Here is a 27,158-nt window from a genome sequence, read left to right as displayed (position 1 = left end):
CACGCATATAAACCACACGTCTCAAGTTCACAGTTTAGAAAACAATTAAACAAGCTGATATGTTTCCTCATCTATAAAACCAAGACAATGATACAGACCTTCTAAAAATTTGTTGATTAAAAAGTGCCAAGTCAGAGCTCAGGGTGTTACGACAACCCTTCTTCAATGTAACTTCTCAGTTATATGTATCATATTTACTATTTTACTTTACATTTTGCAAGTTCAAAGCCTCTATAGCCCTCCATATCATTCTAGAAAAGCAAAAAAGGAGAAACAGACATTTCAAGAGGAGAAAGAACAGGGAAAAGATGTTTTAAATACAGTCCGTGACAAAAGTGTATGTACACAGAAGGTCTGAGGCTTTTCTCCATGTGCTGCAGCAGCGAGATGACCTTGGGGGGGAAGCAAGACCCAGAACTACAATGAGATATGTCCCCGGGACCTGCCTCCAATGTTGGCACCCTCTCCTTAAAGGATGGAGACCAGTGCAAGTCCTGAGTCTGGAATTTGCCAGAGCGGGCTCCCTGTTTTCTCCCAGTCTCTCTCCTGTCATTGGCAATTGCAGGACTTGTGAAGCAGCAGTCTGAATGGTAATAAGTTATTTTGCCACATGCTGGCAGTTGCATCTCCACACCATGACGATTTACTACACTGCAGAGACCACTATCCTGTGAGCTCTTCTTAAGCACATTCAACTTCCTTCCTAAACAATAATACTGTCCAATTACAAGAGGCAAAAGCTTATCGATACGGGCAGGGAACATTACCAGAGCATCACATCTGTCACTGCTAATGAGTCAAAAAATCTGCACGGTCATCAAGATGTTCTACATTCTATTTCTTTTAAAACAGGAGAAGATGCATAATAAATAGAAACAAATGCAACAGGTCTGGAAAATAAGACAGATGAAAATAAAGCAGAGGTACAACCCCCAAAAAATAATTGTAGACATAAAGACTTCATATGTTTCTATATATAAATACACATATATAAGTGGCAAAACTAGATATTGGAATAACCTAAAACTAAAAAGGATACAAATGCAGCTTTAAGAAAGCACTCAATTATGTGAGTCATCCACTAAATTAAGGCTCACTTACAGTTTATAAAGGATTACTGAATGTTTAGCTACAAAGTCTCGCCTTCTTCAGAATTTCAGAGGGTCTAAGAAATTCTGGTGAAGAATGAAAACTGCACTTTATGGAGACTTTCAACATTTTAATTCTTGACCCCTTCCTGCTCAGGAGAAAATACAAACCATTCAAAACTGTTGCAAAAGGGACCAGGTCCTGCACCTGAGCTGGCCTGTGGCTGAGGATGTCCTCAGCCAGGAATAGGAAGCCAATGGGAGACAAGGCTGCCCCAAACCCACAAATCTTGACGCTCCCCAGCTAGTCTGCCAAGCCACCAGCGACAGTGCAGTGGAGCCTTGCCCAGCTTCCACCAGGACCTGACAGATGTGGAACCATCTCTGACACACATTTCCATTCCAGCAAATCAGCAAATTCAGAAGAAAAATGGTTCTGTTGGAACTTGTCCCAACCAGCTAGAGCTGTCAGCGTGCCTGTAGGACACATTACAGATGGCTGCGAGCCAGGAGCCCACGCAAAGCAGGGTGCCTTTACACCAATGGTGCTGATGGGCACAAGCAACCCAGGTGGGGTTTCAGTGCCATGTGGACAACCTGACGGCCTGCCATGCCCAAGCAAACGGGCGCTGCCTCCCACACCCTGCTCCGGACCAGGGGTGGCTTGTCCTCAGCCAAAGCAGTGGTACCAGATGCTCTGTGCACCTACCCATATAGATGCGTTTCCATCGACACGCTGGAAAAAATCACGTAAACACAACTGACTAGCAGGGAGGCACGGGTTAATGTTGACAAGCAATGTGCTGCACACTTCATGAAACCAAAGTTCATCAAAGCCTTGGTCAGCAGGTGAGCATTCACACCTCACCATTGCCTAAGCAAGGGCCCTAGCCTGAAAGCAAAGGGACACTGCCACTGTCAGGCAGGATGCTCGCCGCTTCCTTACCAAGTGCCAAATGTCCAGAAAAACTAGGGACCAAAGTCTTCTTCTACCTGGGTAATACTGCAGGCGGGAGGGCAGGCACACTGTAGCACCCTGGGGAAGGCAAGGGGAGGGAGGAGGGAGGAGTGACCTGAAGCTCTTGAATTAATCACACAGCCCTGACCCATATTTCCCCCTCCCAGCTGTAAATCCCTCCAGGCAGGACACTTTCTTGGCCAGGCTCTCAGACACACTCTCAGCCACCCCAGTAACCTGCAGGGGCTCTCACAGCACAAACACCACGTTCATGACTCAGCTCAGGGGGTGACAATAGTGCAACCCTTTACATTCCACTAACAGATGCCTCAGACACTGGTGCCTTGGCTACTGAGCCCTAAGGGCTCCATACCATGTTTTCTGTGCGCTGCCTACCAGAGAACTGCCAGCCGAGCTCTCCTGGATACACGCCGAGGATAGGTGCTGGGACCTCCTCCTCCCTCCAGCCTGCCAAAGACAGACACCAGAAACACAGCAAAACAGGGGGTATTATACTGCGCATATAAACTGAGCAATTCATCAGGTGTCGAGATTCAAGGGGAAAAAGCCCTGCTGTCACTGCCACGGGAGGTGTGGGAAGCACCACTGTCAGCCCACACTGTTGCTCAGCATTCGGTGGGGGGGGTGGGAGCCGAGGTGCTTCTCCTCCGCCCACCCCCGATGCAGCGATGTGACCACATCAATGCATCACTGTTTGCTCCCGGGTCCCGTGCCCGGCGATGACACAGCATGGGCACAGCAGCGACGCTTGTCTCCCTGCCAGCTCCATTTTACAAGCGCTCCGGCACCTCCCGGCTCAGCTCTCGCTGCTGCGTACCGTACCGCCGTTCCCATTATCCACAGCTCTTCACCTTCAAACCCCGCGCGCTGCTTTCCCGGTGATTTTTCGCTAATCGCTGTCTAGCTTCTCCTGCTTAATCTGGCAGCAAAGCCACCGAGCTTCGTCTGCGACACGACAGCAATTATCGTGGCAGCAGCAGGAGATGCTACGCATGGAGCAGGGTTTGCTGCAGGAGGAGGAGCCGGCTGCTCCAGCACGAGGCGGTGGCTCTCGCTCCCGTACAACTATTGTTTGCCTTACGGTACAAGCAACATGGAGCGGCTGTGAGCTGGCGACTGGCACAATTTGTACCAATTGCCTGTTTTGCTGAGTTTTTTAAATCGGCTCGACTCAGCTCTTGGGAAGCATGTCCGTATTTTCACACGCTCCCAACGGTGCAAGGCCAGCAGCGACGAGCAGCATCTGCGTCAACCTGCCAGATGACGAGCCCCAGCTCTGCCGCGGTCCCCGGATCTGCAGCGGGCTCTGCGCAATCACAAGCGAAGTCAAATTCCTTTCGTCGGTAAATCACTCAGCTCTGGGTTATTTGTAAATATGATCCGAATGTTAGATTCAAACGTTAGAGTAGGAATAATTGCAAAGAAATTTAAAATCAGCCTTTTTCATTCACTCAGAGCTAGAGGTATTTAAAGATACTACACACAACAAAATTCAAATACATTTTTTACAAAGGCAGTTCTGTTTGCTTCTGGAACTACCGAAAAATATAGTAATAGAAACTGCCATCCTCTGACATAAGATTTACTAAATAAATATTATCTCAAATTGGTGCAGCATGTCAAAATACAATGCAGCACAAGTTATAGCAAACCACACACTTCTCTACAGTGTCGATACCAATGGTGCTGCATCTACAGGCACCTTTCAGAGAAAACCACACCTCTATCATACAAGATGGAGTTTGGGAAAAAAAAAAAAAAAAACAGAATGAATCTGCCGTTATGTATTCTAACCATACAAAAAGATTCAGAGATTTCAAGAGCAGCGTTTTCACCAAATAGCAGCATCTGTCCAGACTGCAATTCTGATATACACTATTACATTCTTGCTTTTCTTCCACAAACAGAATGTCTATCTATTACATCTTCATCTCTAAATCAAGTAAATCATTTTTTTAACTATTACAGTTTGCTTTACAATTTAACTACAATGAACTTCATACAACACACCCAGCATATGGGTTCAAGCGCTGCTTCATTCTTGCATTTGGACTTTTACGAGTGCTGCATTGCAGCCACTGCCTACTGAAAAAGTCTTTGCAACACTCTTAGCCCCAGATTTCCCAGGCCTAAAGGAGGAGGAAATACTCAGCAGTGATTTCACCCTTTGCATAATTATAAGGATTTACTAGAATATATCATTGTCCTTACATCTCCAGAGCAATAATAGCTGTATTCTCTAAAATCCAGATTAGTCAATGGCCCTGAAGATGACTAAGGATTTTATGCTAAATAACCAATTGAAAACAGTTTAAATTGCAAATCCACCTGTATTTCTAGTTCTCTGCCTATAAATGCATGTGGTTTAAAAGACATCAGATTAAAAGCAAGAGACATAAAAAGGCATTAGGCTACATTATCACACTTGCAGCCAAGATATTAATCTTTACTTTTTTAGCATTTGAGAGGCAGAATCCTGTGTTGCTAAGGCTTTAAAAACGCCACTGAGAGTTAGAAAAGACACAGCACCCCCAATTTAGAGGGAAGGTTCAAAAGCCAAAGGCTGAAGATTGATCTTCAAACTTGATCATCCAAATCTCCACAAGACTGTTTGCAAGGGAGTGGTTTCTCAAAGGCAAAAGTGCCACTGGCAGACAATGGCGGGAGGCACTCAGAGCTCCTCTGTGCTCTCCTTCTTGCAGAGGTACTTCCCATAATATACAAGAGATTTAATTTTTTTTTTTGTGGATATATTTGGTTGTCTATTGTCAGAGCAGGCCAGATTCAGACTCAGTTGTGAAACAATACCACTAAATTACCTCGCTTTTAGAGAAGTACTTACAAATAAGGAACATTTCTAAACTTAATGGCAAAGGAAAAAAGACATCCTTCCCAAGAGGAATGCTTGCTTAAAATCCTTTCATAAGGATCAAAGAGCTGTAATGAGATTTCATGAAGTACTGTTTGCTTATAGAAGATCTGCTTTTAATCAGCACTATCTTTCCTTCTGAATTTCACCCCTAGGTTACCCTCCATAGGAAGTAATTTTTAGATAGGGTGATCCCGGAATCAACTCAGGGAATTGCTTGTAAAGCACTGTATCCTCGAGGCATCATTTCCGATAGGCCACTAATGGAGAATCCTGCTTTTAAGGTCCTTTTCTTAACAAATACACTCCAGTATATGGCAATTCATTTAGGAAGGATTATGTTGATTGTAGTAATGCTGTAGCTTGGTCTGTAGCCAATATATTCATTCGTCTTTATTCATTTAAAAGATCTGATGTTCTTTTGTTTCCCCTTTGGAGACCTGACTTTCTATTCAGCTGGCGATTTCACTCCTTAATCACATGGTCTAAAAGGGCTACTCCTACAGCTACTAACTCCATGGGGATTTCTTCATTGTAAACGTCATCTTTGCTTTGCTTTTAGAAGGGAAGCACGACAAACATCTTATTGATAACAATATTTTCATTGGTATCAGCAGAGGTTTCACCTAAGTATGGGCTGGAGAGTTGAACCCATTGCATTGCGTGTTGTTACAGCCCTCTCTTGGGTTACATGCAGGTTACATCAGCTGGAGCTAAACTCAAGATTGCAGCAAGCCATTCATAGGAATGGTTAAACTTGGGAAAAAATAAAAGCAATCTACAGCATGGCTGGCTGCAGTGTGCCACTGAACTGAAGATGAGTTTTATCTAAGTTCTAGTCAGAAACCTGCATCGGGTTACTGGGACACATCAGCCTGCGCACCTGTCATGGTCGAAATCCGGCTAAGACCATAAGGAATCTCTTCTCTGACAGAGGAGGTGGATGCAAGGGAAACAGAACAGTAGAAAATGTCCTTGAATATGACTTGAGCAACTGTAATTTGTGATCAACTAAACATGGTGGATACAGGTGTGTACTGCTTGCACTTAGATGCTTTTTGCTGTCATCTTGCCTCGTATACCCACTTTTCCTGCAAGTGATTGAAAGTTGCAACAAACCCTTGCTGCTCCACCTCCCATGGTATGAGGACTGGTCCATGAACAACCCTTCCACAGCCTCTCAGCTCTGAGTACTGCGTGCTCTTTAGCCAGCCACATGCAAGGTGGGCAAGGGTGACCAGCTTTACTTAGAGAGATTTTACTGAAACCAGTGGGGACACTTATTATTTGGTAGAAACATAAGCGAGAGCTGAGGCCTTAAACCTCATCAGGACACATGCTACAGATCAAAACTTCATCTTGGCAAATGCATCAAGTGACAAGCAAAAGTAATCCCGAAGTATCTCTGTCCCAAGGGTCAAGGCCACCATCTTTACACGTTGCAAGATTAGAAACCTGCAAAATTATTTTGCTACTCATCTCTGTTCCATCTCCGTCATACCTACAAAAGCAGCAAAAGAAGTTTATCCCAATTAACTCTCAGTCTGACTGCTTCACCACCCAGTGGGCTCTCCTGGCTCCCGCTCCCACAAAGGGAAATGAAGCTTCTCCCTTTAACCACATGTATAAACTTGCTTACGAAAGAAATGGCAGCAAAGCAGAAAACAGACCTTGACCTCCTGTCTGTAAAGTGGTTCATTGGCAGCAGTTCCTCTCAGCGCTTGTAAGAAGGAAATTCAGACTTGCTGAACAACTACCTCACTGCATCAGTTGTCTTCCCAGACAGCCACTGTCCCCTTTCCAAACCTGCCCAGCTTCCAGCAAACGCAGCTCAGTTCCCTGTGGTAGCACCAGCTCTTACGTTGAAAACCCTGATGCCCTGCTGAGGGCACCGACTGACAAACTCACTGTGGCAGGTAAAGAAATCACTGCCCAAACCCTTCTTTCTGTCCCTCTGCCAAAGGTTTCAATCTCCACAGAAACATCCCCAGAAGGACCTACCCTGACACCAGACGGAAGTCACTTAAACACTGTGGCCGCTTTTTCTCTTGTAGAAAAAGGAAAGGAAAAAGACACATCAAAGAATCATAGAAATGGTGACTGGAAGTCCAACAGCTTCTACTGAAGCAGCTAAAGCATCTCCAGAGCTGCCAAGTTCAAGTCCAGTCCACTATGTAACGTGAATTCACAAATGTTCATCGACAGACAAGTAAACTGACAGGGGCCAAGTCTACTCAACAGCTACAGACAGAAAAACGTAACTTTCAGTATTAAGCAAATATTCAAGAGTAAGAATGATCCAGAAGTCCCAGGCCTTGGTGTTTTAAAGTAGGACAAAAAGTGCTGTCTAAATCAGCCCATATCTTGCGCCAAGAGCAGAACAATAATGTAAGACGTTGTTCCCATGCCCAGCACTCAACAGGCTTTTCAAACACTTTTGGCAAGTCCCGCATCAATCTGTGTGTAGCTTCGTATTGTTAAACAAAGGTGGGTGGGGAAAAAAAGCACAGCCAGGGTAGATATGGAATAGATCCAAACCCAGACAAGGAATTAGATGTCCCATTCCAGGTGCTCACCACACCTTGCATCTGTAGGACATGCCCCTCCTTGTGTCCAAAGTGAATTAGCTGGCAGCTCTCGCACTAGAGGTGCGTGACACTAGAACACCACACGTTACCTCAGTGCTTTGCTCAGGCCAAAAAGAAAGTTTGTGTCTTGACCATCCTCTCACACAGAAGTCCAGCCAAATGCATTTTTTCATAGAATGGCATAGGCTGGAAGGGACCTCAGAGATCATCTAATCCAACCTCCCTGTCATGGGCAGGGACGCCTCTCAACTAGACCAGGCTACTCAAGGCTCCGTCCAGCCTGGTCTTGAACACCTCCAGGGAGGGGGCATCCACAACTTCTCTGGGCAATTTATTCCAAAGTCTTACCACCCTCGTACTGAAGAATTTCTTCCTAAAATCTAATCTAAATCTGTTCTCCTTCAACTTAAACCCATTTCCCCTTGTCCTATCAGCAGACACTCTTGTCCCTCCCCAGCCTTCCTGTAGGTTCCCTTCAGGGCAGCTATTCGGTCCCCCCGAAGTCTTCTCTTTTCAAGGCTGAACAATCCCAGCTCCCGCAACCTGTCCTCGTAGCAGAGGTGCTCCAGCCCCTGGATCATCTTTGTGGCCCTCCTCTGAACACGCTCCAACAGATCTATGTCTCTCTTATGGTGGAGACACCAGAACTGGATGCAGTATTTGAGGTGAGGTCTCACAAGAGCAGAGTAAAGGGGGAGAATCACCTCTCAAATTTTCTCTCTCAAAGTATTCTGCAGTCTTCAACTGAAGTCTACTTATTTCTCAGCTCTCGTCACATCAATCTATTCAAAAGGCTACAACTAAAATTATTCTGTGCCCACTCCTCTGAATTTCTCCAGCTTCTCTTCATTTTTCTGCATCTGTTTCTTTTTCTCATCCTGTGCCAGTTCTCCTCTGTACTTGCAAAGCTCAATGATGAGATCCTCCCTCTGTAACACCATATTTTGAGCTCTCTTGTCTCCCCATGCCTTACAGTCTGCCAGCTCAGGATCAGCAGCTCCTTCCCCCATTCACATTCCAACTTTTGGACCATTCCCAGGAACGTTATTCCCTTTCTAAGAGATTTGGGCACCATTTGCCTCTCCGATGTCCCTCCTTGCATTTGCTTTGGTGACTAGCTATTCTCCCTCTGCTCAGTACAGTTGTCTTCACACCTCCTCTTCACCAAGCTCATGCTGATTATGTTTTAATGGTTGCAATCGCTATTGGAACAAGCAAGTCCCATAACAGACATTTTACATGCCACATGCTTTTTTAAAATTGTGCTCTGTATATGCTGTAATTTTGAGTTCATCTGAGCTGAGGCCTTGAAAAGAGCCAAGCACTACCAAAACAAACCAACCAAAATAATTTGCAACAGATCGTTCAGTGTCATCATCCCCATTGATTCCCTGTAACATGCTGCACTAGAGGAGTATAATAGCGAAGTCAAAAGCAACGGGCGGGGGATGTACCCTGGAAAATCTGGTCTGCATGAGAGCAGGCCTGCACAACCAAAGCACAAAACATTGCCACCTCATGCAGAAAAACACCTTAGCAATGGATGTGGTGGCTGACTGTACTCCACAGCCCAAGAAACACGCTGCTGCAGATGCACTCTTGGCCATCCTTACACTATGCACACACTGCTCCATCCCCATCTAATACTCCTGAACCAGAAGAGTGAGATCCTCCTTGCTCAAGGACTTCAAGACAGAACAGAGGGCATGACCGAAGTGCTTACACTTACTGGTTTAGTGCATCTCTATTTTACATCACCCAGAGACTGGTCTGGTGCCTTCAACACTGAGGTCCTTCTCACTGCAGTCACAGTGAAAGGGGCTCAGTTTGACTGTGAGTTTCTCCAGGTTGACTCACAACTGAATGGCACCTTACAGCAGAGCAGCGCTGGGGCTTAGCTAAGAACAGCCAGCCTGGATGGTGCACAGGATGCATAAAGGGCGGCAGGAGAGTCACAAACAGGATACATCACAAGAAGTATGACTTTTCAGGGGCTGGAATGAAAAAAAAAAGGCAGGTGAAATTAAATCAAAAAAAGCAGGTGCAGATTTGGTAAATGAGAGCACAGGGAGATTGCTCGATGCCAAAGGGGGATGGTCTGCAACACAGTAACTCTACTGTCCCAGATACTTCCAGGAGAAAGGGGAGGAGGGAAGTCAGGAATAAAGCTGCTTTTGGGGAAAGGGGTGAAGGGGGTATCAGTCAGGCACTGCGAGTAGCACGAAGGAGTCAGGAGGCACGGTCAGACAAAGCACCAGGAGGCAGCTGTGCCCATTTGTCCCGAAGTCAGCAAAACAGAAAGGACACCACAGGGTTGTCTACCCAAGAGTGACACCTGCGCCCACACTGATTGGAGCTGAAACCAGCCTCTGCCTCTTCCTTTACAAAGTTCCTGATGCTGCAGACTTGACCCACAGCAAGCTCCCGGAGGGATGTTTTGGCCAGGCACTGACCACAGGTAGTACTTGTGGCAGGATGCTGTGGTGGGATGCTGGGTGCTGCTCTCCTTGTGCGCTCAGGACAGCTTGTGACCCCACACACAGAGCACACATTTGGGATGGGAAAATCCACAGCAAAGCATCAGCACACAGGACACCGTCAAAAATGAGTTTCTCACTATTCCAATGAATCCAGGAGCTGGTGTAGCTCCAAAGAGGAGTGTGTGTGTGTGGGAAACATTAAGCACAGTAACAAATGACATTTTTATATGATTTCATCATCACTGTTGTCATTGCATAACTTTCCAGAGCTATCACATTTCCTCAGAGCCCAGAAGGCTTGAAGCTTCAATGTATTTCCTCAGCGGCAGGATGAATATCTAATTTACCATACCGGAATGGGGCTTTCAGAAAATACATGCAGACAAATGCAGTGGGCTCTTGTGGGATGGGCAGCGCATACAAGTTGTAACAGAGTGATTTGCTTTTGCTGGAGAAGAAGAAAGGCCAGAAGTGTAAAACATCAACATAAAAAAAGGCAGTCCAAGTCTGATGCCTGCCAACTTCACTAACATTAATTTATGCCTTTGATTTGGTCACAAAACTCAACACTAGCATTAATGAATATTCATTTCAAAGAGAACAGGCTGAGGTTTGGGCTTTCTTTTTCCCAGCAAACCTCTCACCAGCACAGAGAAGGAAATTTGCGAGAAGTGAATAAATTAAAACAAACTGTTGATTCCAAGACAAACACTCGCAGTTCTTCCAGTTTCTTCATTTACTACAAACTGGTGAGCAAACACCCAGCTATGGGTGGGAACCTGTAACACTCCAGCTACCGATGAAGGTCAAGCCACACACAAAGCTGCTGATGCAGAGGGCAGCCAGGGCCTCCCCCAGCCCAGGGGTACCCTGAGGAACGGGAAGTCACAGGACGTGCTGAGGACCGAGACAAGAGGAGCCATCACACCAAGAGCCATCTCAACATCCCAGCTCAGCCTGCGCCACCAGGCAGGGCTGCCTGTTGATAGTGGAAAACTCTATAAATGCACCACTTTGGTATCATATGGCTCTGCTTTTAGAAAGAGGCTGATCCCCTCCTGACCAAGTATTTGGGCTGAAGGGTTTTTTTCTGAATATCAAGAAAACCTCAAGGTGCTTACGAGCCTTGTAACACTGGCTCAAATAATGCCTTTAACCACCAGGTTTGCTGACGAAGCTGCCACACCCACCAGCCAGCCCAACCTTCAGCTACTGAAACTTGCCCTGCACCCGGATGGTGCCAGCTTTCCTGGGAAAGCTCTACGAACCCAAACCAATGCGAGCTCACCCTGCTTCCCTGCTCATCTCTGCCCTGGGTGCCACGGCAGCAGTGACCCCATCACCCACTGATCCAGCCTCCTAAAAGGAAAGCAGGCACCAGCCTCGAGACTGACACCAGTGCTGGGGAAAATATCTGCGTGACCAACCTCTGGGGAGATTTCCCCCGAAATCCCCCTCCCTACCAGCTCTGCCTATTCTTTACCCCCAGCCCCTGTCAATCTACTGTATCTATGGGAAATATACTGAACATACTGAATCAAAGGACCCAGATCCCTCCTTTCTGGCATGGAAAGCATGCTCTATTGTAGTCCTGCTCGGGGATAAAAGCATCCAGCAGGAGCCAGGCACAGATAGGCAGAGTATGGTTATGATTAACTCTCTGACTTCTGATCCCCACCATGTCTGATGTATTAATAGCGCACAGAGGTGTTGCTGCTGGCATCATGGCGCTCTTTGATTTTCCAAGCTTTCCCCCTCAACGTTCCCCCCCCCCCCTCCCCCTCCCCCCCCATATCTCTCCGCATCCCCGGCCCACTCTGGCTCATCGCCCCCTGCCCCCGCCGGGGGGCTGCGCTGCTCCTGCCCGCTGCCGGGGGGCGGCTGCGGCGGGCACGTTGTGCTGCGGCTCGTCCCCTCCCTCTTTTGTTCTGCCTCGCCCGTCGGCCGAGCCTCCCCGGGCCCTGCTCCTCGGGAGGGCGGCACCGCCGCCCCCGGCCCCGGGCCCCACCAGCGCCGGGGCAAGCCCCCCGGCGGCCCTCCCCTCCCCGCCCCACCTCCGTCGGCCCCAGGCTGGCGAGAGAGCACCGGGGGCTGGGCGCCGGCTGCGCGGAGGGCGAGGAAAGAGTAAATAAATAAAATAAAATAGAATAAAGACTACAGACTAAAATAAAAAATTAATATAAAGTCACTCTCAGCCCGGAGCTCCAGCAGGAGAAGAGGGCACCGACGCTCGCACCCACCCAGCCCCGCGGACCCTCGGCCGCGGCCCCGCAGCCTGGCGGGCTCCCCGCCGCCATCCGCGGGGCACTGCGCGGCCGCGGCGCTCCCGCCTCACGCCCTTCCCCGCCCCGCTAACAAAGGAGCGAGGGCAGCGGCTCGCTGCGTGCCGGGATCCGCTTACCGTTATGTGGGGGATGCTCTTCTTGCCCTGGTAAGACATGTCGGCTCTCGCTAGCGCCGGGCGCACGCAACACACCCCGAGGAGCGAGCGGAGCCCGACGGAAAAATATCGGTGGTAATAAGAGGAATAATAATTCAGAGCCCGGTCGGGTGATGGAGTGGGGCGGGGGCGACCCGGCAGAGCTGGGTAATGGAGGCAAAGTTCCCTCTCCCAGAAGGGGAAGGGAAGCCAGGCACACCCGGCACCTTTTTTTCCGGCTGCAATAAAACAGGGACGCGGCTCCCGGGGGGGTCGACGAGCGCTGCCTCTCCCGGCGGCAGCAGCGCCCTCCCGGCTGCAGGTCGGAGCAGGATTCGCTCAGCTCAACCCAGGAAGCGTTTCCTTCCCTCCTGTCCCCCACCCCTACCCCCTCGGCCCCCCTTCCCAGCCCATCAATCCAGCTCCAGCCTCCCTCCCTCCCTCACCGGCGCTGGCAGACGCCGCCCCTCGGCTCCGCCACCGCCTCGCTCGCACGCTGAGGTCAGCGGCGGGGTGTCGCGGCCGTGGGCTCCCGCAGCGTGGGGACCGGGGGGTGTGGGGGGTAACCCCCAGCTGTGGGTCCTACTGCGCAGCACATGGCGATGGCACTGCCTGCTCTATCCCCACCAACGAGTCTGACCTCAGCAGCCCTGCCCTCCTTGTCACCGTCCCAGTGCCATTCGCTGCTCTGCCCTGTCCCCAGGGAGGCCGTGGGTGCTGGCACAGCCCAGGTGCAGGCTGGCCCAGGTGGATGCTATGCCAGCAGCTGCTGGAGAGAAGTGGCTAGTTGAAAACCCTCGGTCTTTTCTGACTCAGGGTGCCTCCACCCACCCACAGTGCTTGATTAAGGCTCCATGAACAGCTGCAGGAAGGGTGAAAGCCACTGCAAAGCTGTGCCCAAGTTAATTCCCCCAATGACACACAGCCAGGGGCTCTGAGCACACACCCCTACAACGCATACAGAGATACACGGCATTTTCCACCCAGGTCACATCTGCGGCACATCTCCCCCAAAATCACTGTTAGGAGCTTGCAAAAAGCTCTGGCCGCCGCTGCGCTGGGGTCAGGCACATGGTTACTGCTCACAGCGCACCTTCCTAACTAAGCCAGTGACCAAACCTCACCTGCTTTACCCCAAACCTCCTCCTCACCCCACCAGAGCCAACTTTGGAAGCACAGTAAGATCCAGAGAGGTAGTGCGCAATGTGTTCAATGCCCAGAGTCCCAGGTTGAACAAGGAAGCAGGGAGGATGGGGAGGAGGCATCAGAATGTCCCAGAAAATGGGGGACATTCAGGGTGTGCCATGCCCTCCTGCTGCCCTGGGGTCCTGGTGAAAAAGATACAGGGGTTCAGGTGAGCTGGGAAAGGAAAGACTGCACTGCAGCTTCCTGCCTCTGAAGGCAACCCTGAGGTCGTTGCAGTGAAGCGGCACCAGTGCAAGCGCAGCGTCCCACCAAGCCCTGTCTGCTCACTCCAGTGTCCTACCACACCAGGTGTTGCATGGGAGGCATGTGTGGCACCTGTCCCCAGCCCCAAGAGGATCAGCGCCCCATTCATGCTCAAACTGAAGAAGGGAAGAAAAGAGCGGAAACTGTTTAGCCTGTGGAAAGAGCTGAGCATGGACAGGCTATACAGCCTCCAGGCTGGGTGCTACGGGAAAGGGCGCATTCATGCAGGGACAGGACTGCAAGGCCGCGTTTCTTTCTAAGGGGAAACCAATGACAGCCCCGGTTCCCAGGAGAGCCAGCCCCCGGGTCTGCCTCCAGTCTGCCTGCCACAGCCAGGCTTAAGATGGAAGAGCACAGCTGGCAGGGGCTAGCCGGTCCCACTGGCCTCACTTTTCCCTGAAGTCTACCATATGAGCCCAGGTTGCAGCCCCAGGGGTGAGGAACCCCCGGGCAAAGGTTTCGGCAGGTCCTCCCGCCTTTACGCGCTCCCTGCCCGGGAGACAATGAAGGCGCATGGGGAGGCGGGGGGAGCCAGGGGCAGAGCCGGGGCCGGGGTCTGCGCCTGGGACAGGCTCCGCGGAGTTTTGCCGGCGAGCCCAGAAGTGCAGCGGGGGCTGCTTTGTTCCGGGCGGCGGCGGGGAGGCGCCGAGGGGGCCCGGGCCGCCCTCCAGCTCACTCGGCATGGGCAGCGTTTCACCGGCAGCAAGGGAAATGCAGAAAACTCATCGCCATCACTTACAAAGGAAAAAGATTTTTCTAGGGTCGCCCCCCAACTCCCGCCCCCGCTATGCTCAGGCAAGTGAGATAGTTTAGGGACCAGCCGGGCTCTTCCTACAGCATCACCGCGCCGGGGAGGAGGGGTCCGTGCCTCCCCGACCTTCCGTGCCGAAACTCCTCCGCAAAGGCGGCCTCCGTCCCCCTGCGCCGGCGATCGGGGCTCTGCGGCACAGCGCGGCACGGCTCGGCACGGCTCGCCCGGCGAGCGGGGGCGGCAGCTCCTACCCCCCGCCCCGGGGCCCCGCTCCGGCCCCGCTCACCTGCCCATTGTCCTGGCCCTGCAGCAGCTCTTTCCCCACGGGGTATCTGATTTCCACGCCCGGGGTCTTGTCCTCCCGGTCTCCCGGGGAGCTGATAACGGAGCCGGAGACCTCGCTGACGTCGCTGGCAGTCTCGCTGTAGTTGTCCCCTCCGTCCAGCATGTCGTGCCGGCTGCCGCTCCGCGGGGTCCGGGACCCCTTCTTCCCCACGCTGTAGGCGTCGAAGTCGATGGTTTTGTTCTCGTAGGCTCCCTCCACGGAGGCGAACATGCCTCCGTATTTCTGTCGCGGTGTCTGGGCTGTCGTACCCGGCCTAGCTAGATACACAGGCAGGTCATCTTCTTTATTCCAGTTCCTCTTTCTCTCGGCCATTCTCGCTGTCCGGATCTCTCTCTCCCTCCCTCCCTCCCTCCCTCCCTCTCTCTCTCTCTCTCTGCCTCCCACTTCTCTGCACCTTCTACTACCGGGATAGACTGCTAGTGACCATAAAAATGAATGGATGGATGCAGCAGTGGCGGAGCTGGGTTGGCTGGTGGGATCTTTCCCTTAGGGAGATGCAAACGTTAACCTCCCTACCCCCACCCACCCCCCAGAAAAAAAAAAAAAGGAGGAAAAAAAAATAAGAGAGAGAGAGAAAGAAAGAAATCCAAGTGGGATTTAAAAATAGCCGTGTTAGTAAAGAGCACGTGAAAATAAAGTACAAAGAGCGGAGCGGAGAGGGTGGCAGAGGCAGGTGATTGGAAAGCCCCTGACGAATGGGAAGAGCAGCAGCAATCCCCAGAGCAAGGACCGCAGTGCACACGCTCCCCCGGTATAAAGAATGATCGGGAGGCGGGGGGAGGAGGGAGCCCGCTACATGCACACACAGCCGGTGCAAACAGGGTCCTTCCCGGCGGGCGGGCGCCAGTCACCTGCTGCTACGTGGCTTCAGGGTGGGGAAAAAAAAAAAAAAAAAAAGAAAAAAAAAAGAGGAAAAAAAAGAAAAGCCCAAAATCTCCCCAGCCCCCCCGAGCGAGCCGGTGGGAGTTTCTCCCACTTCGCACACTCACACTCCCCCCGCCTCCCTCCGCAGGAGGAGGCTGCGGCGGAGCCGGGCGGAGGGGCCGGGCAGGGGGCGCGGCCGCGGCAGCCCGCGGTGCGGTGTGGGGGCGGGCCGGCTTCCCGCTGCCCCCCGCCGCTCGGGGTCGGTCGGCGGCCGCAGGGGGAGCGGCGGGGAGAGGAGGAAGGGTGGCCGGGGTGGGGGGAGGAAGCACAACCAGCCTCAGGCCCCCGGGGCAGGGGGGCTGGCGCCGCCCTCTCCCTGCCGCAGCAGCTGGTGCCCGGGGGGTGGTGGCTGCCCCGCTCCTCCCCGCCGCCCCCGGCCACCGCCCCCCCGCCGCGGCGGCGCTGCGAGGGCGTCCGATCGCGCCGCGCAGGCAGCAGGCGCGGCGGCAGCCGGCCCTGACACGGAAGTGATCGCGCCGAGCGCTGCCTGCGCCGCCGCCGGGGATGGGGCGCCGGGGGGCGGCGGCTCCGCGCACCGCCGTGTCCAGCCCGCGGAGCCCGGCGCGCCGGCCCGCCGAGCGCCCCGCGGAGCCGGGGAGGCCGGCGCGGCCCCGCGGAGCTGTCCCTTCAGCACCCCGGGCCGCGTCGCGGGCGGGCGGCCCTGGCCGGCTCTCGCCGGGCGCTCGCTTCGGCAAGCGGGAGGCAGCCGCGGCAGGAGAGCTTCGTTTCGCTGGGAAGGACACCGGCTCCCAAAATCCAGGAGGTTTTTTTAAAGCAGAGGGGTGGAGAATGTGTTACCCGGAGCTCTCCTCACAGCCCACTTCAGAAAGTCCATCTTTACACCTCTACCTGTCTTACACTGCCTGAGGAGATTATCCACTGAAACCACAAAACCTTGGATGCTCCTCTCCTGCACGTGCAGCCAATCTCCGACAATTCTTGACAGACTTTGAAAACACCAGTAGTTACATAAGGAACATTTTCTATTGCTCTGAAATAATATATCGGAACAAACTGATCTCTGATTAAATGACTAAGCAAATTTGAAGCAACGGATGCAACACAAGACCTGTTTAGTGCTCACGTACAACATGGTTATGCCGTTGGAATACAATCCCAGCCACACAGCACTATTGTCTGTGGCCCACTGGCATGCCTGGTAGTCCCAGGATGAGAAAATATGCAAGTTATAAATTGATCAGGAAAAGAGAGAGGTTAAAGACAGAGGCCCCTGGGATTTCATCAGAAGCAAGTCCAGATAAACATCTTGCTCATTAATAACTACCCATGGACCAAAACCATGTAAAACCCAGTGATGTAACAACATACCTGAACATTGCCAAAACACATCAAAGCAAACCATCTTTCTTTGCTGCATTTGTTAAAATGCAGTGGTACCTCCTGTCTTGAATGTCCTGGAACAGTGTGTGGTGTTTGCATGAGGGAAATTAGGAATTTAGTCAAAAGTTCACTGATCATTGATTATCAACACACTGATTTTAGAAGTCACATCATCAGGACTATCGTTTCTGAGCATATATTGCCCAGCATTCCACAGCTCACTTAATAAACCTTGCTACCACATTGACACTAATATCATATGGAGATTTCCCTGATGTGTGGAAAAATAACTATAGCTTGTAGGATGTTACTTTATTGCTTCCTTAAGTTCTTTTCTTGTATGTAGGCAAATATTGATGTCTTTGTTCCTAATGGTAACATTGAGATTTATTGATCTTGTTGAAAACAAAAGTCAATTTGTTCCTCCACAGGACGCCAAACCCTGATAGTTGGTGAAATATGCAGGTGGTACACACAGTGTGATGTGTGACCTGCATGTCTTCGTAAGTGTTGGGAAAATTATTCATTTTATGAGATATTTCTTTCCAATCAAGAGATCAATTTGAACCTCCAGAAACCAATTCTGATGGTCCCACAGTGGGTCCAATATGTTGTACATAGTGCATGCATCTGCTGAATGATTCAGAGCTGAAGAGCATCTTTTGTTTACCATCCATAAAGCCAAGAAAGATGGACTCTGTTTACACTTCAGATCTAGTTAGATAACATTGTTCAGGTTTCTAGAACGGCTCAGTTTTTTGAAGTAACAAAGAATAATGCTATTTTTTCAGCATTAAGCTAGCACATTTATCTTAATGTTAACATATAAAAAGACCACAAGACTCAGAGAACAAGTCAAATGAATACTTTAGAAAACAGCACCAAACTTTGAGATACTCATAAAATCATATCAGTCTTTCTTTGCTTTTAAATGGATTTTTTTTTCATATTGTAGCCATTAGTTTCTTGCAAACTGTGTTCTAAGTGAACAGATGCATGCTGTTCTTTTGTTATTAAGAGATAAAATTGCAGTTTTAGGTGCTACAGAAGCAGCCTGATACCCTGTCACTCTACAAGTTTACCTAAAAACACATATGCAACTTTGGAGAAATGTATCGTTTTGATATATCCTCCTGTGGAAACCTCATCTCATTCTGTCTTGACATAACTTGGTGAAACGAGGACAGAACTTGATTGAAAGTGCACCCTCTTCCTATAGGACCTTTAATTTATATACCGGTATAGCATCAATAACAGATGAATTCTATTCCAAATAGGCTAGAGGAGAGACAGCAGAAAACCTGGAGACATGCTTGATTCACTCAAGAAAAACCTTCAACTAAAGTCCAACAAGAAAGATTCCATTTACCAGCTTGGCTTCAGTTCTAGCTGGAACTCTTCTTGCGACAGTGTGAATATCAGGAGCTAGACCAGAACTTCCCTAGTGCAGGGGCTCAGAGAATATGCAGTGTACATTTTGCACCTATTTTTGCTCTTGTGCATTTTACAACAGAATCATCAGACAAAAAAAAAAAAAAAAAAGAGCATAAACAGCTCAAAGGGAGTGAGCGTGAGAGAGACTAAAGTTTTCTTTCTCCCAGAGGAGTGACTCGAGTCGCTAAGTCACTGAGTCAGCTCCCTCTCTTTGCTCTACGTGACTGTTGTATCTCTGGCTGCAGTGTCCTCCTTCCTCCACAAAACCTCATCCCATGGTTTGGTGATTTGGACTGTCTCCTGGCATGTAGGAACCATGAATCCAAAAGTCCAAAAGCTGGGGAAGGCTCAGGTGTCCCGCTTCCTGAGCAGTGATCCAGCCCATAGTATTCTGTTAATTCATATTGATTCTGCTAAATCAGCAAAAGCTGAATGGCAGCTTCTCCACCAAGAGGAACAAGAGCTCAGGTGTAACAGTTTTCTTACCCTATTAGCAGACCAGGTGGCCCCTTCCTTGAAATGGAGATTTTTCTGGGTTGCTATCCAGGGATACAGTTGTGTTTAGAACTATATTTCAGAAGTTCCACCACCATTTTAGAGTTAAAAATAATTAAAATTATAAAGTTTTTAATTTAAAATATGCATACATTTAATATACAAAATTATACAAATTATACATTTAACTAACATAGAAAAATACATCTTGTTAACAAGATAAAATGTCAACATATCTTACATAATTTAAGTGAGAGTTACAAATCTGTGATAATCATCAAGTAGACTTTGTGACTTCATTACAATTCTGTATCCTCCCTAGTTGCACTGAAAATTAATACATATGTACACTTGATATCTTTGACAAATGTCTTAGGGTGGAAATCTTTGCTGAAAAGTTATTTATAAGGTTTTAATGGAACAGATCAAAACACGAGTGGCCTCTTTCATGCTATTGAAGCTTCGTACATAGCTGAGACCAATGTGACACCCACTTAGAGGGTGGTCATGGGTCAGAGTTTAAACTTTTTGCATATATGCACAAACACCCCTCCTTTCCTAATCTACCTGGTATGTCTGGTTAACAAGTATCACATCATAAACCCCAGCCTTTTTGTTTGTTCTTTGGCACCTCTTCAAATGGATCCCAATTTGTGGCCCTAACAACTGCTCTTCCTGACTCCTGGTTACCATCCCACTGTTGGCTGTGCAAAAAAGTTCAGCAGCAGCACAGCACTAGAGCTCAAAAGGCAAGATCTCCATACATTATTCATCCCAGATTTCTCATTCACACCTCAGGACATGGGGAAATACCTTTGTTTCAGTCAAACAAATGTGTGCAGTAAGTCTTCCCTCCTTATTTAATTCACACGGTTTCTCTTTCCAAGTTCCAAAATAAAGACAGAAGCATAATGTATAAACAAGTTATAAAAATCTGTTCCATGCTGGGTCTTGTCTTACGTACTCTGAGCCACGTAATAATTTTCTTTTAACTATTTACATAAAACTTGCTTGTCATCACAGGGAGCTAAAAAGACAACCACCACCACTCTGATTTTCAGGTCCTCATTTTTTTGCCTATTTTTTTTTTCTTTTGTAGCTCTGTATCAACAAATTGCTCTTAATTCCTAAAAGATAAAATTCAGTCATGACCTAAAAACTTACTCAATTTTTCCTAAAATCTGTTTAGGACCGTTGGTGAGCACACAAATTGCCTCACACAGGCTTTTTTTTTTTCCCCCACAGGAATGGTTTTCATCTGTTAACTGTATTTTCCCTCTTTTTAAAAAAGACAAAACCACAACTCACAGAGTAGGGAAATGTAGTTGTTCGGCGTCAGTTAGCGCACACGGTGCAGTAGCCTCTCACATTGGAATTTACATTTGCATATTCATATTCCTATAGCAAGAGTTTATGTTACACAGGGAAACAATAGTGACCAGAAGTTTGTACCACAGATCCCAACAACTCCAAATCAAGGCAGGTTTCCACAACTACTACTCTCTTTTTTCCTCTCCTGTGTGCAGAGTAAAGGTTAAAGAGAGCATGATGCTATCTATCATATGTGAGCATTTCTTAAGCCAAGTAGAAGAAAGCACGAAATCTTGGTCCCAGGGAAGCCACTGGAAATTTGCCAGTCACTTCAATGGTACAAACATTTCATCCAGTACATTGAAAGTTTCACTTTTTTTTTTTCCTTTTTTTTTTTTCTTTTCTTTAGCTTTACCTGCAGCTTGTAACTTTCCTAGTTGTCACATGATGTTTTATGCATGAATCCCAACGGTAGAACCTAAGTTAGCTATATTTTTAATTCACATCCTATAGAAGAAACAGTATACTCTCTTTCCTAACGTTTGTGCAGGGGCAAAAATTCATGTCCATAATCCCATGGCTACTGATTTCTAATGCAAATATGTTCGGAGCCAAAGGCACAATATATTTTAAAGGAATTCTGCTAAAGCAGGAAAGAGGTTTGAACAAGTTTCTGTAATCCTAAGGTCTATTCCCCCTCTGCCTCCTTAAGGCACTAAAGGATTTCCAAAGGATTAGTGGCAAAACCCAGCATGCACATGTCCCTCCCTTCACCCTCTAACCACAGTAAATTCAAATACTAAAATCCTTCATCTGCAAGTGAGAAATACACGTGGATTTATGAAACACAGATCAGAGTTTCCGCTTTTTAAAAGGCCACAAGGACAAATATCAGCCATGCCTTAGCAGGAGGTTTATCCTGGGAACTCTGCTGTGTGTGTGAAATATTTCCTGGCAATTGTATTATTCTGAATGTAACATGATTATTATGCCGGAGTCAATCATTGTACTTCCAGTTCCTGCCATCCATAGTGGTGTGAAGAACAGAATTTGGGATTTAAATGTTGCGTACGGAGCTGTGGAAATACTGTAAGCTGTGTTTTCAATATTCTGTGATGCTCTGTACAGTAGAGTATATGTAAATAAGTGCACTGTCAAAGAAATCTTATTTTCCATGTAACACTGCCCATTTTGTCTATTTAGGGTGACAGAAGAAGATTGTATTTACTTACACAGAACTTAGCAGCATCTTAATTTTGACTGTAAGGAATTTGGTCAAAGCAATATTGTGCATATAAAGCAACTAAAACAAAGTGCCCAATTTTGCATTCTGAGAGTGTTGAACACAAACCAACGCTACACGTAAAGCATCCCCTGGCACATTTACCATAGATATCACATCTAAATGAGTTAACTTCTGCTTAGTGAAAGAAAGCTGAACAGACTGTAACAACAGGACAACACTTTTCTCTTCACCATAAGGCAACTAGAAAATAATAGCTAGGCTTTCTGTCTCAGCTAATGATCTCACATTAAAAATTGTACTGCTTTCCTACAATGGTTTGAAGTAAAGTTGGGATTTTAATTCCCCATCATCCGCCACATGAAATGCACCGACTGGTCTATCAATTTAATTAATAAACAGGCTTTTCCAATATGGGTAGACAATTTTCATATTAGGAGGTGGCAGAATTTAAAGCAGATCAATGTGGTACAAACCACAAAGAATGAAGCATGTTCTACATTCCTTATGCTAATCGTTTTAAAATGAAATCAAATGGCAGAAAGCCTAAGATGTTACAAAATGGACAGGTTCATTATCAACATTTATAATTTATGGTGGGAGATTATACATAAATACTAGGAAAGAGGCATGATGTTTTTCTTCAACTCTTAATTCAAAAGTAAGTAGTAGGGTTTAATGGCCTGAGTGTTGTGGAAATGATGTATGTTTTCAGGTGGATAGTATGCAAATGGATAGAAACCTACACATATGTCATTGTGTTATTTTAAGAACTTGTAGTTAAGCTTTAAGTGTTACCATGCCAACGTGTCATCTTCTTACTAATCATAATCTAGAAATGCACATTACATTAATCTGATGTGGGATTCCACGATTTATTATCCTTCTGCCTGCTTTCAAAGGATATCTGGAATTACTGGGTGACTAAGAATTGTAAAGACAGCACATTCTAGCAGTTAGCTTAACATTAAAAAAAAAAAAAAAAAGAGGAAGAGGAAATACAAGTTATAAAATTATAAAACAGTCAGAGAGCAGTATCCACGGCTGCTCCCGTTCGGGTCAACACAAGTATTGCCACTGACTTCAACAGTGGTGTGTGCCTTTAGTTAAAGAAGGAATGGATGTACCCATATGATCCTTTATGCACAAGTTTTGTGCTTGCATTCACATCTCTCTCCCTTCTCAAATGGTTACTCCAATACAAATAGTGGGGCTATGAGTGCATAAATCTGCATTGTACACAGTGGTTGCAAAATATGTTTGCATCACAGGTTCTATTACCAACCAGTGTGTACAAAGACTTCTATTTCAGGAAAAGCTGAAAGTTAAATTCAGTGTGGCCTATTCACGTGGTTGAAATAATCAATCTAGAGTACTAAGACACTACACTTTGATGTTCCAAGTGCCTCTCAATGCACATAAAGTACATTCCCAATTCCTACTTACCCTTGTGAAAATGCAGTTCTATCTCATTTCCTAGACAGTTTATACCCTCAAGTACAATGTCCTCAGAAACACTAAACATCCTCACTCAGATCAAAGCCTCTTTCAGGAATGCTCAAAGCCATACAAGGCTGAAGATACTACATACCCACATAAGCAGATCCATGAAGACTGAGATCTGTGCTTAACTTGATAATTTCTCTAAAATGCAAATGCTGAGATCCCAAGAAAGCAAAACAGAACGAAAACCCCAACCACACATTGGGTTTGCCCGCATGGCCAGCTGCTGCTACAGGATATGGCTAAAACGTGGCAGATGATAACTCAAGGCAACTTCTCAGTTTTTGCCATAATGACGCAGCTGTGGTCACCACCAGGTCAAAGCACCTTTCATCATTCCTTCAGAGCAGCGTTGCTTCTTCTGTATGACTGACACATTCTTTCCTGGATAAGAAGAAGGAGAGAAAAAAAAAAGGGGGGGGGGGGGGGGGGGGGGCGGGGAAAGAGACAAAAACATCAGATAAGTAATTAGATTTTCACAATTTAAGTAATAGTTTCTTATTCATTCAAGGCCAAAATAAAGGATTTGGGAAGACGTGTGCTTAGGTGCTTCCATACAAACATAACATAATGGCAGTGTTAAGAGCACGCACTGTAGAAATGGAACTGTTCAAAACACATTGAGACATTCTCCCTTGATTTACTGATTTTAAAATGAAAAGCACATCCCATACTTTTCCCTTTTGCTACTCCTTGTAAACAAGTTTCTGTCATCTGTTTATCAATATGGGAATGAACACTCCCTGCCATCTTCCCAACACCATTTCATAGTGCCCTTGGCAAGGATCTACAAAAGTAGTCTCATGGATAAAGTTCACCCCAGGGATGACAGCCATCACAAATCCAACCTTCCAAGTAAGTCCTATTTCCATGCCTCCTCCCAGAGCAATGTTTCTCATTTGAATTCTCCCTCAGATATTAAGTTTAAAAGCCTGCGAAATATTATATCTGGCTTTGCGATTTCCACTGAGGCTGTCATTATTGCTGTTAAATATCACCGGTGATGAACTGCCTGCATCCTTAACACTGGCTAAAACTTGATGTCTACTGGAGAAACATACATCTTAGTACACCAGAAGTACCAGAAATGACAATAACATACAGAATTTCAAAAAATGGTATAATTATTAGAATATAATAACCAACTGGTTACAGTAATTAACTGTCATTACTAAAACATGTCACACTCATCCACGTGTCCCCCAAAAGAGAGAAGTTAAAAACTGGAAAAGAGGAGAACCTTTATGGCTTGTATGCTAGGATGGAAAGGCTTTTCCAAGTGTGAAGAACAGAACTGAAAACAATTCTGCAGAGTGCGGCTGAGTCATAAAGGGGAAGCCGTCATTTCTGAAGAAGCAGCTAGATGGGATATTGTAGGGCACAAAACCAATGAGGTATGCAAAAGTCAGTAATCAAGCCAGGAGAGTATGTGTTGGGCAGGAGCACATCTATGAGTCCTAGCGATGGGAGGCATTTAGAGCCCTTCCATACTGCCTAGCTCAGGTCTCCCGTCTTGGATCAGAAGGTGGCAAATGTTCAGACTTGCTTCCAATTCAAAACACCACCAGAAGCTTTCTGCAGACTTCTTAAGACGTTATACATTATCTCTGCCTCTGCTGTAGGTGGACCCAAACAAAATGTTGTTTTGAATTTCTTCTCTTTCCATGACCAAACAGAGCCCCAGCCTGTACTGCAAACATGCAGAGTCCATTGCAGTTTGTTCTTGTCTCCAGGCAAAGAAAAGGAGGCTACTAGAGAATCCATGGATCATGTTTTTTGGATTAATGTCTTTATAGTCTAAGTGCAGTCAAAACAAGACCCAACTGAACACATAGCCTTTGCTGTCCACAGCTTCCAAGGATTTCTCAGGACATCAGGCACTTTTCCTTTTATAATTAATATTACAAAGAGAAATATGACATGGTAACAGCAGAGCTGGTCTTGTATTCTGGGATGCTCTGAAACACATTCCTGTCTCTCCTCTTCTACTCGTACACAAAGTCTCTTCTCTGTGATCTCATCGCTGTGCACAGGCACTGGGGAGGGTCAGAAGGATTAGTAACTAGGTCCTCCTAACACTCACCCTGATTTTAGAAGACAGATAGGTCACACTTTTAGTCTTTCAGTTGCTTGCACATGAGCCACCTGCTGTTGCCAGTTGTGTTTACTGACTTGTTCAAAGGGAAAAATATCCCTAAAGTATCAGGTCTGAAAATTGGTGTAGCCAGAATAATGGAAATCTGATTCAAACTTCATTCATTCAATGACCATATATTTTTTGCACTTTCATGGCCCCATCTTTTTTTATCCAACAATTTAAATTTACATCAAGTTCTCCAATTTTGCAAAGTCAAGGATAAAAAATATTTGCCAATATTTTGGAGCATTTACAAACATGAAAGGGAGCATTTACAAACATGACATTCATTATGCGCATGACATTTCCTTCCATTTTTATAATGTTTTCTCAAAATGTTAGCCATCAATTATACTGTATTCCTTGCTCTTGTCCTTCTTCACTTTCTCTTTCACATTCTTTTCACCCTTGTCGAGGTTTAGCCCAGCTGGCAACTAAATGCCACACACCCACTCCCTCCCCCATCCCCAGAGGATGGGGAAGAGAATTAAAGGGGAAAAGGGAAGGAGATTCTTTGGTCAAGATAAGAACAATTTAATAACAATAACAATAATAGTAATAGAAAAATATATATGTGTAATGATAATTACATATACAAACAAGTGATGTACACAGTGTAATTGTTCACCACCTAACAACCTGTTGCTCACCAGCCTGGGCTGCGGCACCAGGGACGCTGTTGCATCTTCCGCAGCCAGGAGGAAATGGCCTGCCTCTTGTGGGCAGGATAGGTACCTTGAGTTGAGTAGTTAATGAGTTCATTAGTAGTTCATTATCTCAACTCAGTCCAGCTGGATAAGAATGATTGGTGCCATAATTCCCCCTTTTTGTTTTACCATTTTTTCTGTTTTCACAAAGGCTTTATGGTGAGCAGAGACCCGGCCCATTCATCCAACTCCAGCACACTTCCCTCCCGCAAATACCACGTCGGGGCTTGCGGCTTTACCTTCTTCTCCGAAGGACTCTTGCTCGAGCTCCCGGCTCCGGCGCTGGCTCTGGCTCTTTTGGCTCAGGCTCCTTAGGCTCGGGCTCTCGGCTCGGCGAGGGAGTCGGGGCTTCCCAGGGCTTTCCAGGGTCTCATCGATGTATCACGTCGGGGTCACCAGTTGTTGCTCACCAGCCTGGGCTGCGGCACCAGGGACGCTGTTGCATCTTCCGCAGCCAGGAGGAAATGGCCTGCCTCTTGTGGGCAGGATAGGTACCTTGAGTTGAGTAGTTAATTAGTTCATTAGTAGTTCATTATCTCAACTCAGTCCAGCTGGATAAGAATGATTGGTGCCATAACAACCAACACCTGTCCCATCCTGGTTAACAATCCCAAAACAGATAAATCCTGACACCACAATCTCAGACGAGCGAGTGGCCCAAAAAGAGAGTGCACAAGAGAGTGAGCACTCCAAGAGTCCAAGAGTGAGAGCCCTGGAAGAGCAAAGGCCCTTCTTTCCAGCTAACACTTGTCTTTGTACTGGGCATGATGCTGCATGATATGGAATACTAATTTGGCCAATTTGGCCCTCAATCCTAAGTCTAAGTTCAAATTATAAGGGGAGTTGTGGACCCTTTGTCCTGGCCGTGCTCCTCCCCAGCCTGTTGTGCTCTTGCACACTGGCAAAAACACAGGAAGCTGAAAAGTCCTTGAGGCCTCAGTGCCAACTATAAACATCAGTGCTATCAACATTCTTCTCATAACGAATCCCAGATCAAAACTAAAACACAGAGCTCTTCTAACTGCTAAAAGGAAAAACTAACTCTGTCCCAGCTGAAAGCAGGACAATCCTCTTTGCCTGCCCTTGCTCCTTCC

At 47.3% G+C, this 27,158-nt stretch overlaps 1 protein-coding gene across 1 annotated transcript in view; it reads right to left on the bottom strand.

Annotated features, from left to right (window-relative positions):
- Positions 1-15,281, bottom strand: part of CRMP1 (collapsin response mediator protein 1) — a 50,464-nt gene extending 35,183 nt beyond the window's left edge. Inside the window, exon 1 of the mRNA XM_086612594.1 lies at positions 14,910-15,281. Within this exon, the coding sequence (XP_086468720.1) occupies positions 14,910-15,281 (372 nt within the window). The remainder of the gene's footprint in view (positions 1-14,909) is intronic.
- Positions 15,282-27,158: the final 11,877 nt, after the last annotated feature.

The sequence above is a fragment of the Tauraco erythrolophus genome, chromosome 5 (assembly GCF_009769465.1).
Source record: "Tauraco erythrolophus isolate bTauEry1 chromosome 5, bTauEry1.pri, whole genome shotgun sequence".
Taxonomy (NCBI): Eukaryota; Metazoa; Chordata; class Aves; order Musophagiformes; family Musophagidae; genus Tauraco; species Tauraco erythrolophus.
Note: the sequence above shows the minus strand (reverse complement) of the source record. Positions and strands in the feature narration are given on the sequence as shown.